The sequence below is a fragment of the Neocloeon triangulifer genome, unplaced genomic scaffold (genome assembly GCF_031216515.1).
Source record: "Neocloeon triangulifer isolate White Clay Creek 2 clone unplaced genomic scaffold, ASM3121651v1 ptg000014l, whole genome shotgun sequence".
Lineage (NCBI taxonomy): Eukaryota > Metazoa > Arthropoda > Insecta > Ephemeroptera > Baetidae > Neocloeon > Neocloeon triangulifer.
Genome location: NW_026775556.1, coordinates 4,109,927 through 4,128,124, shown reverse-complemented (window position 1 = coordinate 4,128,124; position 18,198 = coordinate 4,109,927). Strand labels below are relative to the sequence as shown.

The window sequence follows — 18,198 nt, the reverse complement described above, 5'->3', positions numbered from 1 at the left end:
TAATTAATTGACGGGAGGGGAATAACGACTTTTTGAGCAAACAGATTTGTCAAAAGAACAATCCTCCACAATGAGAAATTCAAAAAAATTCAAGTTTTTATTCAGCGTAAATTTCCACTAAAATATAGAATTGCTTGCGAATTTTACTTTTTCTTGCTCTTGAAAATGATCGAAAAATTTTTGCCGCACCTTCCATTTGGGAAGAAAAAAGAGATAGGTGTGATTGTGTACCTGCTCGGCATGCAAAGGCGTGGGGCGTTTATTGCTTTTGGGGCGAAAAGGCGGTTGGGCGGTTTAATTGGCAAGATTGCGCGGCTCGATCGCTGCCCGCCGCGTCTCCGAGGAGCTCTCACTCTACGTGCCGTCACAAGACCAAAAGCAAGGCCTGGTGTTTGTGCTTGTGTATGTAAATCCGCAGCTCTCTGCGGAGCCTCGCCTCTAATCATTGCCTTTGTGCGATGCAGCTCGTCTCTCGCCCGCTCGCATAAATATCACATCGCCTGCGCCTGCCTGCACACACGTATGCCAACAACTGTGTGTGCTGTTTAATCATTTTATCTCGCAGCAGTCAACACACGACCCAGAGCCGACCGACACACTAGAGAGAGAGAGAGAGAGAGAGAGAACGGCTTTTTCTCCTCCTCATCCACAACGCCGCGAATAAATTACACTCTCGACCCACTCGACGCATTTTATGCAAAGCAGGAATACATCTTGCACGCATTTTTCTTGCTCCAACTCGGTCAGAATAATGTAAGAAAATCAGAATAATTTTTTTGAGGTGCTAAAATATATATGATTTTATTTTCAACTCATTTGAGCACAACTTTCGACTTACTTGGCGCTTTTTGATTTCGAAAGTTCTAGCAAAATTCTCGCTAGTGATGATTCTATTTTGTTTTGTCCAACAATTCTTTTTTTATAAATTGTTTTCAACAATTGAATGTACACAATGTGGACAAATAAACAACAATAAAATTTTCACAGAAGGTGGTAAAAAATATATGTAAAATTGTGAATCATGAATTAATTTTCACCAGAAAAGAATTGTTCGAATAATTGCTGGAAAGTTTTTCAATTAATTTGATTAAAATTTGTGTTCATTTTAATTGGGAAGATGAAGCAGAAGTTGCAAAGTTAACCTGTGCAACTTTATTGTTACCTCAGAATTTAGAGCCGAAGCTACATTTAAACCGCGAACTTTACCTCCTGCGTCTAAATTTGGAATGTACCTTCTGCTCTACCCATATTAAAATTCAATTTGCAAGTGCCTCGGCAAGAGCAAGCGGCTTATCCGAAACGCTTTTCAATAACGCGCCGCCAGTTTTCTCACATGTTTGCGGCTTGCGTTCGCTGCATCGACAGCAGAGGATTAAAAGCGGAGAGCTGAAAATAAACACGAAACTTGTGCAACTTTGCGAATTTCTGCCATCTCACGGCTTCATCGATGCTCTTTTTTTGTTGGCGGGTGATCGATTTTATTGGCGCAATCGGATCGTACACGGCGGTGCTAAAATTTTATTTGACGACCGGCAATTGGGCTTAATTTTTATGCACTGCACCGGTCGGTCGTTAGGTGGGCCTGAAAAATTGATCAACCAGCAATATCGACGGCGGAGAGAGAACGCACGTGTAATGGTGTTGCTTTATTGCGCCAAGAAGGAATTACCGCTAACGGCTCTGCGCGCAACAATTACCGTAATTGGTCCGAAGTGGATGATTCATCGGCGGAATGAGAAATAAAAATAGGCTTTAATTTTCATGACCATCGCCGTTTCTTCGCGGCGGATTTCTCGGCACCAGTTTAGGGAGGGGGGAAATGATACTGCCGAGCACAAAGGAAGGCTGCGTGATTAATGACGCGGCGCGGGCCAAGGAGCAGTTTTCGTGTTTTGTGCAGAGAGAGAGCGAGTTTCATGCAAAACGTACAAGTGAAAAATTGCCGAGCAAGACTTTGGCTGCACCTGCTGTGGGGCTGCATGATGAATCGTGCGTTCTTGCAACCGCCAGTCTAATTTTAATAAGAAACGTTTTTAATTTCGTGGAGAGAAAAAAATGAGGATTTTTGCCCGGGATAGAAGCTAGAAGGGATTCAAATTTGACTAAGAGCTCCGGCACAAATCTAACAAAAGTTGTGCCATTCAATTATTTGTGCGAAAAGTCCGCTTCCTTTCACATTACACACAAGAGACGAATGAAATAAAGCAAAAGTTTCCCTGGCTGCTCCTTCGCAGCAGCACCGGCTTTGTGCAACCAACACTTCAAACAACTTTGCCCTGCTGCCGCCGAGGCGAATGTGATTGCATTGGACACACACACTGCCGCATTATTTTATACCCTTTCCTTTAAAACACGAGACCCTTTTCGTCTCTCAAAGACTCCGCCAAGTAATCTTGCTTTTCTGTTTTTACTTCTTCCGTTTGAAAAACGGGCTGGGATACCGTTTTGAATTTTCGTTAAATATTAAGGTGGAAAACCGAACCTGACGTGATTTAATAGAAAGGATTTAAAAATAGCTCTATTGAGGGTTCGAGCTCTGAAAGTGGATTAACATTTATTCTGACCATTTACCCTTCCAATGCCCATAAATTTATCAAAGCTAAATATTTTAAAGATTTTTTTAAGCGGAAGGACTTTTCAAATTTATTACTAACAATGTAAAAAGTTGAAATGAATGGAAATCGGGTTCTGTTTTAATTCATCAATTTTACTGATTAAGTTAAAAAAATGTTATTTGCGCTATCAGAATGAGGACTAATAATTTTAGTGAAAAGAAATTTCGCTTTTATTTAAAATTTATCACTGATTCCACATTAAAGTTGATAAGTAGATTTTTTGCTCGTTGCGAAACAACGGACGTGTCAATTGAAAAGGACAAGCAAATGTTACGAGCAGTGTAGCGAATTGAAGAGGAATCTGAATGTGAATCGACGCGAGCCAATAAATTTGATCTCGGGAGGCGGAATGTGACAAACGAGGCGGGACACGTTTTACTGCTGCCCGTCTTGTAAATACGGCTCGCTCGAATCCTTGTAAAGATTTATATTTCGCGTGACAGTGGCGGAGGCTGCAGCGACAACGCGCGCGCGTTCATCCACTTAAACTGCATCCCTCGTGGACCATCAATCTCTCCATTCGTGTATGTGCGGCTTATTATTGCCCTAGGTTAAAATGCAGCAGCGAGCAGTGCAAATAAAAAGCAGCCTGTCTCTGCACTTTAATAACTTTGTCCTTTGCAGCGAAGGACCGAGGACGGCCACAGCGTTTTTCCACCTCAACTGCAAGATTGCATTCGCGACGAGCTCTTCTCTTTTTTGCCACTATCGCCACTCTTGACAACCTCTACTTTGGCTTCAAACTGCCGAGCACAATTTATAAAGACGAGATGTTTATTGCATGAACTAAAATCATTCAGTAGAATTATAATTCTAGCTGTTTTTTCCCTGCTAAATAAGAGACGACATCAATAAAATTTGATAATTGTAGGGCATTTTTTTATAGTTTCTTTACTATTTTAGAATTTAAAATAAAATTTTCGAGATAAAAAATTAATTTTTCTACTAAATTTACTCATTAAAAAAATTGATGCAGCTTATTTAATGTTGCGCATCATAAACAACTTAGTGACTTCAATTTACAATATTTTTCCATCGATTTTTTTCTATTCAAAATTATAATAATTATAATAATATCTAAAAATACATTGAATTATTTTCTTTTAATCAGAAACAAATTAATTAATAAGTAAATTTAAACAAATTAAAATTTTGCTTTATTTTAAATGTCTAAAATTCAGTTCTCTATGTACAAAGATTTTTATCCATAACATAAAATGTATTGCTTGACGTTTAGTTTTGCTGCAATAACAGTTGGAAAATATTTCACAGAGCTATTTTATTATAAAAGTTTATGTAATGCATGTTGTGTGTTGTTCCAGATTTGTATAAATTTATATTACCGACGGAGAAATGTGAGTAAATTTGATCTCTCGAGGGCCGCGTTGCATCTCTGGTCTGCTCTGGCGGATTCAAATTAAAAAGTTTCGCCTGCAAACGGCCACGTTTATTGCATGTTTGCATGTTTTCGAGCGAAGAAGCAGCGGCAATATTTGCATCGGAGCGCGGCACCGCACCGACAAACTCCTCCGAGAGATTACATAATTTCGCAGCGCAGCAACTGCTGTGTTTTACTGCTTCGGCCTTTTTCTTCCTCTGCTCTTCTCGTTCAACCACCTCGCGCTCACCCCCAGCTGACTTTGCAATATAAAATCCAGCATCTCTCTCAGGAGCAATCCACCACACTAATTGCCCTGTTAATAGGTCAAATTAAAGCCCCTGATTAAAACCCGACGTCAAGTAGCTCTTTATATACCACTCTTTGCGAATGAAACGAAAAACTTTCCACCAGCTTTCACAGTAGAAATTTATCTCCGTCAAAACATTTGAATTTAAAAGCTCGTGATGTAAATTTGTTAAATAGAAAGATTTTTCACATTATTTAATGCATAAAATTGTCAGGAGAATTTTTTAATTTAAAGTTATTCAAATGATTTTAAAAACTGTCTCTTCAAACTTAATTTAACAAGCACAACATTTGCAAGTTTCTATCAAAATTTAACTTTTTATCGCCAATTTGTTCTATGACGTTAACATTTCACATTTTTTTAAACGTTTTATATACTTTTCTGGTTAACATAATTTTAAATATATTTTTTCCAACGATTCTTACTGGTTTTGAATTTGTGAAGCATGAAATAACTTTTTTTAATTTACTAAAATACGTATTTAATGCTAATAATAATTTTGAAATTCATATGTTTAAATTAACCCAATCATAATTCAACTGAGTTGAAAAATGTTAAATTTCATACATATAATATATTATATTAATTCCTTTGGTAAAAAAAATCCATTTTTGTAATGAAATTTGAATTTTTAGCCTCTTTATTCTGTTTAAATTTCTGTCTAAATATTTTTTGTTTTCTATTTTGGAATGAAAATAAAGTTTTTCCTTGTTTTTCTTTGTGAAGATCAATTTCAGTCAAGTCTTAACATTTTTATAATTAAAAGTTTTGCAAATATTATATTAATCGAAATAAAAAATTTCAATAAGTATAAGATTTTAATTCTACTAAATAAAAATTGAAAAATTTTTCATAGTAAAAAAATCTTTCAATCACTTTGATAGCTCGTTTAATCGCAGGTTGCATGATTTGAAGGCTTTTCTTTGACTTTCAAAAGCAAAAGTTGTGCCTGGACGGAAACGGATTCGTTTGAGGAAATTAGAGGGTTGCGGTGGCATATTTGGTCTGGCTTAGCTTTTAATTATGGCCTGGTAATTGACTCTTGCGTGTGCAGTGCCGGCTGCGGCTGCAAACCCGTCGTGTTTGCAGCGCAGGCCCTGTTAGCTTTACTAGATTATATTTCGAGTCGTCGCCGCAGGATATGAAGCTTAGAGTTTGTTGCCAGTGTATCATTCGAGACGTAAGATTGCTTGCTGCTTGCTTGCTTAATTATTCCTTCAAAAATGGATGCGCGCCACCACTGCGAGCTCAAACACTAATTTCATTTTGCGCGGCCCCTTAATTGTGTTCGCAGAGCGTGTGGGTGCCATGTGTGCCGAATGCCAAATTACGTCGGCCACGTCACGATTTCAAATCTCCTCGCGCGCTTGAGCGGACGGGAAAATGACCGTAAATTCAACAAACACCTGCACCGTTTTCCCGAAATCAGCACATGCAAATTCGCGTTTATTTTCCATTAAAAAGAAGCACTTTTCGCCGATCGAGTGGAAAAATGCTGACGCTTTTTTAAATTAACCTCTGCGCCGCCGATTTTGAACAACAAAAGCGACCCACCTACACGTTTTGTTTCGCAACATTACCCGCGCGTCATGTGCAGCCCACTTTCGGCCTCAATAATTAATTAGGAGGAAAAGTCGCGCAAATTAAATTCCATCGGGTGCTGTTTGCAGTGCACTCACCTCTATGTCTGTTGGTCTGCTTGTCAAACATCAACATTGCGTCCTCAATCTGAAACACACAGGAGCAAATAGATCAACATCCAACATATATGCAAAATAATTAACTTAAATTAAAGGGTCAAGAAAATTCACATGAATACCTATTTGCAAGACACTTCCTACGATTTTAGGAAAAAAATTTAAAAAAACATCAGCGAATTTGACAATTTTCTAAAAATCCATGTTGGAATCGCTACAAAAAATACTGTCAAGAGCTAAACTCTTTGTATTTTTGAATTTCCAAAACTCTTCCGGACGGGGGCCAAAATTATTATAAAAATTAATTTGTTAAAAAAAATTTCGAATTCCATTTCAAATTTTGTGCAAAAATTTGTTTTGGGAAAATGTACCTTTAAATAATTTTTCACGGAAAATTGTTCCTTAATAATAGAGTAATTTTTGTACTATTTTACAATGATTTCACAGCTCATGAATTATGGCTGCAGCCCGCAGCCGAAACATGATTGTTTTTTCTTTAACTGTAAACAACTCACAAATCCCATCGAGGAAAAGCCGACTTTAAATTAAAATCACCATCTTCAAGAACTGATTCATGAGAAATCAGAATATTTTCCTTTTCTCCGCAAGACGCATTGCATTTTTGATTAGCAATCATAGAGAAAAATGGCGGTGCGGTCCAAGTTTGGTGCGAAGCCAATAAAAGTTGCAAGACCCACCACCGGCAATAAAATTTTCATTATGAAGTTTGACCTAATGAGAGGGAGGGCCAGTGCTCCCTGGCCGGCTTTGGCACTTTTACGGCGGCGGCTATCGCTTTTACGAGGCCTTTTTATGAAATAGCGCCGCACGTCAGCCGGCAAATCCCGGGGGGATGCATTACACGCACGTAAAGAGAACAAGCAGATGATGATTTCATGCGTCGAGCCAACCGACCTCTGACCGCCGCCGGCCGACGCGCGTGCCGCCAAAAAAGGCCCCCTCGCAATTCACACAAAGCCGGAAAGAAGGATCTGCACAAATCGCGCGAGGCACTTTACACAAAGAATTTCCAAGTTAGGGCGGAAATTAGAAAGATACTCTGAAATTTCATCCCCCTTGTTCTGAAAGGGTTGAAAATTTATACATTTCCTTCCTTTGCATCATCTTGAAATTTTTATTAAACGCCCTCGCAGCATCCCTGTTAAATTGAGCGAATGCTTATGCGCGCAACCCTTCTTCTCCTTTTGGCAGATAGCAAAGTGACGACGGCTGCATTTTTCCTTTGCCCGCCGCCGCCGCCGTCGTTATCAAAGCCGTAAACGGAGCCCGAGGGGCCGCCCCCAGAGTCAAGGTTAAAAATTTCAATTTGCCGAAAGGCTTGGGAGAGAGAAAAGGCCAGGTTGTTGAGTCGTTGGGAATCGTCAAATTAAATTATGTACTGAATAAAGTGGGTCGTAAAAACTATTACTATTTCTCAGGTCTCTCAGCGACTCTCTCGACAGAGAAAGCGACAATTTACAAAAGCTCCTAACGTATGTGCTGCGAGCGAACATTATTGTCAGTCAAAAGTGCCGCTGCTCTTGCTCGCAATGGTGCGGGCGTGAAATATGAAGGGGGTGGCGGGGAGGAGGTTTGGCACCGTTCTATATAAATTCACTCTAGCAAAGTGTTTTACAGCAACGGAGGCGCTACAAGCAACACACACACATCGCTGCAGGAGATAAAACTCGCTGGGAAATAAGCCCCAAAACAGTTTACGATGAATTCTACTGCCGCCGAGACTTTTCCCTTTTTATCTCTGCTCCGCGCTGCTACATATTCAAGCCGTAAATACTATATAGTGAGAGCATAAAAATAAAATCGATTCCCTTCAACCTCTTTCGCAGAAGAAAAAGGCAAATCGGGACCGGAATCGAAGCTTTTCCGCCTGCACCACTCTCTTCGACATTTTGCAAATGATTCAAACGAAAACCCTTCCTGCGATCTGATTTTGAAAATAAAACAATTTCTGCTCCCCAAATTGTTCAAACGAAAGGAAAACTGGAAATCCGCTCCATAAGGTGCTTTGAGGTGCACGCTGGAAATCGGCTTTGTAATGGAAGAGCTGGGAGATGATTGAAACAGCACAGTAAAAATTCAAAGGCAATAAAAAGAAGACCTCCCTTGCCGAGTGCAGAAAGGCAATATTTCAATTCGGACGTTAAAATTACGCCCCTCTTTCAATCTCGATCGGCTTTTTATGGACTCGGCTACTCTCGCGAAAAGAAACAGCTTGAAACAGACGGAGCTTTCTCGTTCTTTCTCTTCCTCTCACGTATGCGACGGCTATTAACGACATTTAGCGACTAGGTGAATACTAACTGCGAGCAAAAGCTCTTGCCAAAGTTGAACGTGCCACGGCAGCCCTCGGGGCAGTGCAAAATTGCAGCCAGCCACATTCCGCACACAACTTCCTTGCGTACCAAACAATTTTCTAATTTGCAAAGTTTTTTGGGGCGCCTGCATAATTTCTAATAATCGACGCAAAAACTTTCGCTGCTCTCTCGGTGGGGTTCGTTTCCGTTTGATGGAATCAAAACGACTGGCAAGTTTAAAATATATCAAGTAATTATAAACTTTGCAGCGTTAGTTCAGTATTTTGCTTTAAAAGTGAATTATGCTTTTACAGATATACAAGAGGAAAACAACATGAAGTTTTGGAATAATCTTATGTTAAGTATATCTTCCCTGTGAGGAAATCTAAAACTAGATTTGTGACCAAAATCCCTGGGGTTGCCTCATAATTTGTTTGAAAAGTTGAATAAAATTAAAAATTCAGCACTTTCATATTAGCTGCATTTGGGATTATTTTTTTTTTAATTCAACTGAAAAAAAAATTAATGACATAAACAGGAATTGTTGAACAAATCGCCACTATCAAGAATTTTTTATTTAAGTTCAGGTTGGTTAAATGCACCTATTAAGTATGAATTATTATAGCAATAAAATAATATTAATAACTTTTTAATAATATTACTTAGCTTACAAGTAATATTATGTAGTTTCTTATCCTTTCTAATTTATTTAAATCTTCCACAGAATCTCCTTTTTCGTCACTGCCCTTGCGAAGGCCAAGCAGCTCGTTCGGTGAATGCATATTCAAGCGAAAAGCGTAATTTAGATTGCACGTGTGGCAGGCGAGGGAGAGGAAAAGAGAAAAAACAGGCCCATTACCTCTCTCGGCGGCGGAGTGTGCTGCGGTTTCAAATGTGTTTGGAGGTGTTTGTGTTTTGCGTGTATATTGTGTACCTGCTGCGGAGGCAAAGAAAGGGCGTCCGCGCAAGATTTACTCTTGCCACGTTAATCATTTTTACGACCGCGCCATTGTTCAAAACGCACTATTTATGGGTATTATTCTAATTGAACCGCGGCAACACCGGCACGAACGCGCATTATTTCCAGGTTTCATTGTGTCCCCGCGATAAGGGCTGAGAGTGCTGCAGCGCAAAAATGGGCACCAATTCCAAGAAAATGCTGATGGCGGCTTTTAGCCTCTTTTTGAATATTTCATCGTCCATTTGCGAGAACCAAGTGGTGCGCAGGCTTTCAATCTTAAGAAAAGAATCAAAACGAAAAGTATCATAGATGTTTTGATATTCTATAAAATTTAAACAACTTTCAACGTTTGCTTCGCAGGTTGCATACATTCTACAGTTTTCTCCCTCCGTATGGCCAAATCGATGAAGAGTTTTGCACGTTTCCTTGTTATTTCTCGAGATTCAAAGAAAAACGTAAAGCTTTCTTTGTGTTCTCGAAAAGAAAGTTGAGCCAAGCATGAAATAGTTTTGGCTTTGGGAATATTTGCACTCGCTTGGTTTTTTTTCATTCGTATAGGTGAGCGAATCGAAACAAAGGTGGATTCGTTGGACTCGGTTTGCAAATGTCAACATTTGGGGAACGTTTTCGCCCCTGCAGATTATGCACACACGCTCTCGTCCTTTGAGAACGGCGGGCGGGCGCGTGCTTTGCTGCTTTTCCATCTGCAAATACATGCCGAGCGTGAAAGAAATCGAAACGTGATTTCGCAGCTCTCGATTTCGCTTTTATTTCCGAAGGCTGATTTCTATCTGGCACGCATGATAAGGTGGAAGCAGGTAGTTGGCAAAGGAGGGAGATTGCTTGAGGAGCCGCCGCGTGGCGTGCAAAGAGCGAACGAAACCGCCTCTTGGGGGAAGCGAGCGAGGCCTCGAGCTCTGATGGAAAATTAGACTTGGTAATGTTGTCCCAGGGAGCGGCGATATCAAGTGCAGCAGGCAGCGCCAAACCGCCCCCTGCAGCTCCTCAATTACCAAACCCAAATTCGCTGCCGCCGCCGCCGCCGTCTTATTATTTTAAGCGACTTTTTACGGCGGCGACACGTCATTAAGGCACTTCCTGCCGCTGCTTCTCTTCGCAGCCCCTATTAATTTCATGCAGATTATCGCGCAGGTGCTGCCGAAAGTAATTTTTCTTTCTTGGACTTGCAAGCCAGCCCCTCCTCCCTTTCATCTTTCGCCGAAACGAGCTGCGATTTAATGCCCGCTCGTAAAATTCGGCACCGTGCCGTGAAATCCCTCCAGTATAGGATTCACACATCCGAACCCTTTACAATTTTTCGATAACGCAAGATTCAGTGTGCGAACGGTATGTTTTTCCGGACGATAGTGGCGGGAAATGAGCGCACAGCAGCTATTAAATTGTATTATTTCCTTATATTTTATATTTATTTCTCATTATACTTTTAATTTATAATGCCATAGTTTTAAACCTGTTCTAGTTCTTAAAAATTTTTATTTCAAATTTGGATTAGTGACAGGACTCACTTGGATTCAAAACAAAGCGGCGTTAAAGATTAAAATCCAAAGGGTGTTAACTTTCAGAAGGTCAAAATCTCTAAGGAAGAAAATCTGGAAGGCTTTTGAGTAACTTATGCAATTGTGTGTTTTCCACCATCTTCCAAAATGGTAAATAAATGAACCTTTTCAGTCCATTTCCACTCACCTGATAAGTTAAATTGAAATTGGCTCAAAATAATAATTGCACGTCAATCCAAAGCATGTGTATCAAATCGTGTCGCGATATCTGTGTCTCGGCGGCACGTTTATTGCCAAGTCAGCGCAACACGCTGCAGTGTCAGTCGGGCGCTGCTGACTTTGTCAGAATGATTTTAATAGAGCTGCACTCGGTCGGATGTCGGAGCAAGAGGAAGACACCCGGTTATTGCCATTCTCTGGTGCCATCTGCTCCGTCCAGAACGGATCTTGTCGCAAAAGCAGGTCTCTTTCCAATGGACGAAATAGCAAACACGATTAATATAAACGAGAGGGTGCTCGGGGTTAACGACCAATCTGTCAGTATTGAGCAGAAATTTGGAGACCGTCATGAATTACGAATTCCGCAGAGTACGACACACGACGATCAAATTTGCATGGGGTTATTAATTTGGAGCGTGGCGCCGTGCCAAAGCCGCTCGGCGATTAATTTTCTTGGATAATCAGGGGACAAACAAAGGCCCAACCAACATTCTCGTGCGAAATACACGTTGCGATTCACGCGGGCGACGATCAAGTAATTAAAACTGACGAAAGATTTGCACAGAGAGGAGGGGGTGCTAATGACTGGGAACCAGAAGGCGACTCATGTCGAATCAGAAAGTAGAGCGGGCCAATTTGTTGCTCTCTCGTACGGGCCGCTTTTTGGTTGCGGGGCCGAAATCTAATTACTCGCGGCGCTGGTGGCGCTACGAGGGTATGCAAGGAATGGGGCAGATTGAATGTGAGGAGAACCGGAGCAAAAGACGTAAAAAGGATCAAGGCCCTGCTGCTGCCGCTGAAAGCAATCATGCACGCTCCACTGCTTTTGTTGTGAGCTGCGAAGGGACGCTCTAAAAGTCGCGGCGGAGAAAGAGAGCGAAATGCACTTTGAGGGGCCAAATGGACGCGAAAACTATCTATCCGACAAAATAAAACGTTTTGTTAAACGACTTTTCCTACTCTCTCGCTCTCGCGATGAATTTCACAAGGGAAATTTACGTAGCTGGGAGGGAAGGTTTTGCGGTTAGACAGCGAGCATTGTTAGCGCCGCAGATTATCTCGATATGTTATTTTGACGCTAAATTTTAAGATAAACCCCGCGTGTACATACGTACGACGTGCTAATGCACCTTTTGTAAACTTCGCACCTAAATTTCGGGCGCCAAAACTTTGGCTCGAGTGGAGGGTGGTCGGGCGGGCGCTAAATGCACCCATAGGAATTTACTTTTATCACTTCTGGCGCCGAGAGAGAGCGCCTGAGCAACACAGCACGCGCTAAACAGAAAACAAATCAAAAGTGGAACAATAAACCTAAAGCGTTTACCTGCCGCGCCGATTCACCCCTTATCTCCACTACACGACGAGAAATTTGTCTTAATCCATTCTTACTCCACAATTCCAACATCGTCTGTTGGGTAAATTTAGGTTTTGCCATAAGAATCAAAAGTGTAATATTCACAAAGAACAGTAAGCTAAATTTTGTACCTAAAATTTGGGATTTTTTTTTCCGATTGCAGCTTAGTTGATTTAAAATGTGGCTTGTTTGGGAATTTTGTACAAAATTTGAATTAATCAATAAAAATTTGATATATAATCAAACCTCAACAAAACTTTACAATCTGGATGAATTTCGTAGCCACAATTTGTAAAGATATTTTAAAAAGATATTAATTTAATAGGTAGACAAATATTTACTTTTTGAGGTGGATTTAATTTTTGTAAATATTTACACTCTCTAAATAGGAAAACATGTCAAACAACAAAAAATGGAAATTTCATTTTAATCGTTTTACGAACCTTATATTTCCTAAAAAAATCCAAAAGGGAAAACGCCAGAATGGTTTGAAATCTGAAAAATGTTTCACCTCAAATTTGAACTTTTTCTAATTAAAAATAAAAAGTGGCATTCTCCCGGACTGTATTGTATTGAAGCTTCTTGCAAGTTTTACTTGAATTTCGTGAAAGGGAATCGATGAAATCAATTAGAGAGCGTGTCGATGGATTGAGCCGAGGGGTGCGCTTGCTTTCTTGTTGTTTTAATTAATTGATAAAATCTGCGGTCGGGAGAGGTGTGCGGGGGGCGCGAGGGCAACCGACACACACACACTGCCGTCATTGTGTGTGGCGACGCGGCGAAGATTACGAATTCAATAATTTAGGCAGGCGCGCGCCTATCTTTAAAAGCGAACGCGCTTCCGGCACCGCGCGCTCTCTGCAAAAGCTGCAGGTACGGAGAAGAAGCTTTTGTGAGTCGCGCGCAATATTTCTCATCCCGGCCGTCGCTTTTTGCATAACAATGAACTCGATTTATGGCGCAAGAAGCGAAGAGATTCATTACACCTTACACACGGGCGGCGCGAGCGCGCGCGTTTTCTCACAGTAAATAGTTTGTGCTTAGTGCGATAAAATATTCATGCACCACTTCTGCCTGCTTCACCTAAAACGCCGTCGTAAACTTTGGCCGCCACACCATGCTCTCTCTCTCTCTCTCTCTCTCTCTCTCTGGCTCCAAACGGAGACTTATTCTCTCATAATTTGTTGTTCAAAAAAGCGCCTCGCTCGTAAATCTTGCGCAGGCAGCACCAGCGCCTCTCTGCTCTCTCTCAACACTATTTGCGCTAATTTTAGCACTCAAATAACCCTAGCACTTCTACTCTAACCTGTGCTCTTTAATCAACATTCTACATTATCTCACAATTTCTAACTTTGACAGGCAAAAAGCAGCATAAATACGGTATAATTCGAATGAAATTTTATTTGTGTAATTAAAACCTTAGAATGACCAGAAAAATACCGAGTAAATAAAACATAATCGGAATAAAATGCACCATTTGAACAAATTAAAGGAATCTTATAAGACTGATAAAAATTTGCTATTTTCTTGCAAAAAGTGAATTTTTGGGCTCAAAATTTAGTTTGAAAAGCCCGCAGTAAGGTTCTTTAAAATGAAAACTGGCTCAAAATTTATAATAAGTGATAAGAACAAAATCTTAGTCAACCGAGGTACACAGCGGCGGATGGGGTCTTTATTATATATCTTCGAAGTTTTTTTTCTTGTAATATTAGCGGTCGTGCCTTTTTCTCTAAAAATTTCTTGTTTAACTAACAGTGTAAACAGTGTAATTTTTAACAATATGGAGAATACAATTAAAAAGTATGTAATGATGCAATTGTTAATTCTATAGTGGAAAATTAAAGTCATATAAAATTATTGGTATTTTCATATATATTTTAATATCATTTATAATAATAATAAAAATGGGAAAACATTGATTTTTCAAGACAACGTGTCACAAGAGTTTTTATATAATTTATTATTTTTAGTGACTTTTAAAACATTTACCAATAAAATAAATTTTTAATACATATTAATTGTGAAGATATAAAATAGAAAAATTTAAATTTAAAAACAGGGAATATGAGGAAAATGGTCAATATAAATTTAAATAATTTAAAAAAAGCTAAAAAATGAAAAAAGGCTCAAAATAATTCTAGAATCATGATAAGATCTTTAAATATTATCTACTAAAATTTAGAAAATAAGCTCTTTTTGTATTTTAAATTGATATGAAATGATTTGGATTCATGTATCTAATTCTGTAAGCTGGCCTAATATGGAATAGTAAATTCATGTCACTGAACTGGAGCCCTGGTGAAATAAATTAGTCTGAATTAAAATCTAATTCCTTTATTCATGGCTTCTAAACTTCGTCAAAATACATTTCAACATTCTGGAATTGGCTTCGTCCATAAAAGTAAATCATTTTCAACAAATACCCCATCACTGAGTAAGTGAACTTTCCAATTAGAGCGTGGTGATAAAACGCAGAATTCGGGCTTTTTCATGCGAGGGGACCGAGATTTGTGGCGACAAGTTTGATTCGATCGGACGAGCGGAGGGCGCAATAAAGCAGCAGGACCCAAATTGGAGGTGGAATTCATTGGGGCCGGGCCATTATTCAAGCTCCATTTGCGAGGTGCCTGCGCGCGTAAATCACCTGGCCGTAAAAAGGCAAAAGTTGTTGATATTTTCGCGCGCGCGGGCGGCAGGGGTGCATGACTTTGGGTGGCGCCGGCGGAGCAGGTCGGTTGGCGCCGCTCTGCCGGACGCACGGTATCACTCGCTCCCAACTTTCTTCGGGCCGCTTAAAAAGAAGCAGACAAACTTCTCAATTTACTTTTTACCTCCGCGCGAGCAATAAAAAATCTCTCTCGTCCCGGCAACGTGGAAGAAGCACTTTTGGAAAAATCAATGCCACGCCCACTTTTCTCCGCAGTTATGGCACCTTTTTTCGGCAAAACTTTAAGAGGGTCGCTCGTTAGCGTCGCAAATTGGAAAGGTGTTGCTAATTACACGTCCTGCGTCGTAAATCACCGCGAAATGGACGCATCGATTACAACCCCTCTCTAAACGATCCCGTTTTTCTCTTTCACTGACTGAGAGATAGATTGTCCTCGCGCTTTTTTGCTGTCAAAGGACGAAAGAAGTGTCGGGTGCATTTTCTGTGAAGCTAATTTTCGGATGATCAAAGGCTGATCAAGATCGGAAATTAAACGTCAGCGAAACTCGGCCGAGGGGAAATTAGTGGCGGCGTCAATTAAAAATGTATCAAATTAGCAGCATCAAAGGAGCCAGAGAGACTGGTTGCGACATCCGCCGGAGGTTATTTGTTGTGTCTGCTTTTTTCTTGAGTGCGATCATTTATTTTTCACCCTGGGGCTTAATTAGCTCTGCGAAATCCAAACGAGTCGGATTTGTTTTACTTAATCGCGAGCACAGTCGCAAAAATCCTGGCTGCGAGAAAGAGAGAAAGAGAGAGAGGCCGAAACAGCAGTCACGCAGTGGAAGTAATCCCAGATGTTGAGTATGCAGTCGAGGGTCTCTCTCTCAGTCAGTGTGTGTGTGCCCACGACAGCTTAATCTCGCCCTCCTGCTTCGCTCTGCCGGCGCTTTGTTCCGCAAAATGTAGCAGCGGCGGCGGGGGCATCATTTTAACGAGAGCGAGCAGCCCCTCCTTCAAGATGCGTGACACTTCAAACGGCACCAAAAATCGTAATTGCTTTTATTAATGAACTCAGACCGAAAAAATAAAAAAGTGCAATGGGGGAAAAGTTTCTCGTTTTCTGTTTTATGAAAATGAAAAATTGCCTCAAACTTTTCACTTAATCTGCTGAAATCTGGCGATTTTTCATCCCGGTGACTCTGCAACTTTTTATACGAAATTAAATTTAAGCAAAAGAGGCTGGGTGAAAAAAAATGCAAAATTCTTTATTGCCCTGTAGAGCGGAATTAAGGAGAGATGAATCGCAGCAGGATTATTTTCCTCTCAACGGCAAATCGAGCAGCTCGGCTGAAAAATAAGAAGCCGTTTCGGGTAATTGCTTGGCTGTTTAGGCGCGAGTGCAATTTGGGGGATAAGAAACGCAAAGTTTGCAGGTAGGCAATTTGGATCTCGCGCGCGTTCGCCGGGTTGCATAATTCGGGCCGTGCGCACCTGCCGCCTCAACTTTGGGCATTAAAATATGGATGTACCTCGTCGTAACTCAAAGTTTTTGCACGGAAAATTTAAAACAGGGGTTGGTCAGCAGATAAAAGCCGCAGCAATAACCGCCGCTCATCCACACGTAAATGTGACACCAGATAGATTAATCCTGCACTTTAACTGACACGCCGCACTGTGTGCTGGCAGCGAGGTGACAACTGTGTTATTCCGCCGCCGCCGCGCGCCGACTTCATGCATAAGCCGTTTCGGATGGCGAAAAAGTGGCAAAGCCGTTTTTATAATGAAACGTCCCGGGTTATTCAGATTAATGTCACAAAAACGCCAGCCAGAAAACACGTCGCCATTTTTGATGTATCTAATTAGCACAGGTGCAGCTCAAAACTGAGATGAATTGAAAAGCACCGTCCCTCAACGTTAATCTTATGTTTAGTCTGATTCGTAATTATTATTCAATTATTAGTCATAAAACTGGTAAAAACCAGTCTTATAATAAGAGAAATCAAAAAAGGTGATGCCATTTTGACCAGCAATACCTTTACAAATAATTTAAATTAATAGGAAAATCATTATGAAAAATATTTTAATTTGCGAGAACGAATTTGGGAATGAAAATTGACTAATTGATCGTTGCGACGACTTTGCAGTTGACCTTGTAATGTTATTCATATGCTCAAGGTCATGAGAATGAGTCGCAACTATCAGGCTCTAAATCTTTAAAAAGTAATTAATAGGAAAAGTAATCAAATTTACAATATTTTTTTTTCAATGCTCGTATGTTTGCCAGAAATGCTATTAACTTTCAGAGGAACATTGATTTTCTGTCAACAGACTAATTTTTTACTGAATTTTTACAGGAATAATGTTTGCTAAAATAGGGGAAAAAAATTAGCTTTGCAGAAAACATAGAATAGAATCTGCAAGGCTTATTTCAATATGCTCGGAAGCCGCACAATATCAAGAGCAAAAACCGTTGTCGGTCGGTTGCAAGGGCACAACTTTGCACTGAGATTAATTATTCGGTCTGGTCAAGCGGACGAAGGGACGGATGTGTTCGGCGTGTCCCTTCAGGTGGAGCCTTATTGATTATTATTTATCCATGGCAGTGGTGGGTGGTTGGGCGGGCGGGGGCGATCAATTAATTAATTAATGTTATCGCCGGCGATAGAGTAAGAGGAGCTGCACAATGGCGGGCCAATTACAGGGCCTCGCGCTGTAAATAATAGATAATGCACTCCGGTCGTTCGGTCCGTTCGACGGAGCGAGGGAGCGATAGAGAGAGCATTGTACAGGCCAATCCAATCACGGCAGGTGTTCAAGAACGCGTACGTCTTTCTTGTCCGCGGATTTTAATTCGCTTATCGCCCACTGACAGCTGCGAGAGCACATTTTCATTTTGAAAGGGAGGCGTTTGAAAAAGTGGCGCCCATTACGCACGACTTTTTTTACACTCGCGAGTTTCCTTTTCATACAATATTTCATTGCGGCGTTTCGCTCCGACGCAGGTAATAGGCAAAAAATTCACATAAGATGAGGAGAATAAATCAGCGCGGTAAATAAGAAGAAACGGTCCTAATGACTGTCGAGTCAAAAGGAAAAGCTTTGCATGTTTTTAGGTGGAGGGAAGAAAATAGAATGAGAGAGTTTCTTCTCCTTATCGAAAGAAGACAAAAGATTGGGAGAGA

General features: G+C 40.5%; 1 protein-coding gene across 11 annotated transcripts in view; it reads right to left on the bottom strand.

The window, feature by feature from the left end:
• The window catches only part of LOC132201308 (RNA-binding protein Musashi homolog Rbp6), a 205,354-nt gene that overhangs the window by 22,640 nt on the left and 164,516 nt on the right, over positions 1 to 18,198 (bottom strand). For all 11 annotated transcript variants that reach the window (XM_059627367.1, XM_059627377.1, XM_059627370.1 and 8 more), the window contains one exon: positions 5,983 to 6,031. In XM_059627367.1, coding sequence (XP_059483350.1) covers positions 5,983 to 6,031 — 49 coding nt within the window. The remainder of the gene's footprint in view (positions 1 to 5,982; positions 6,032 to 18,198) is intronic.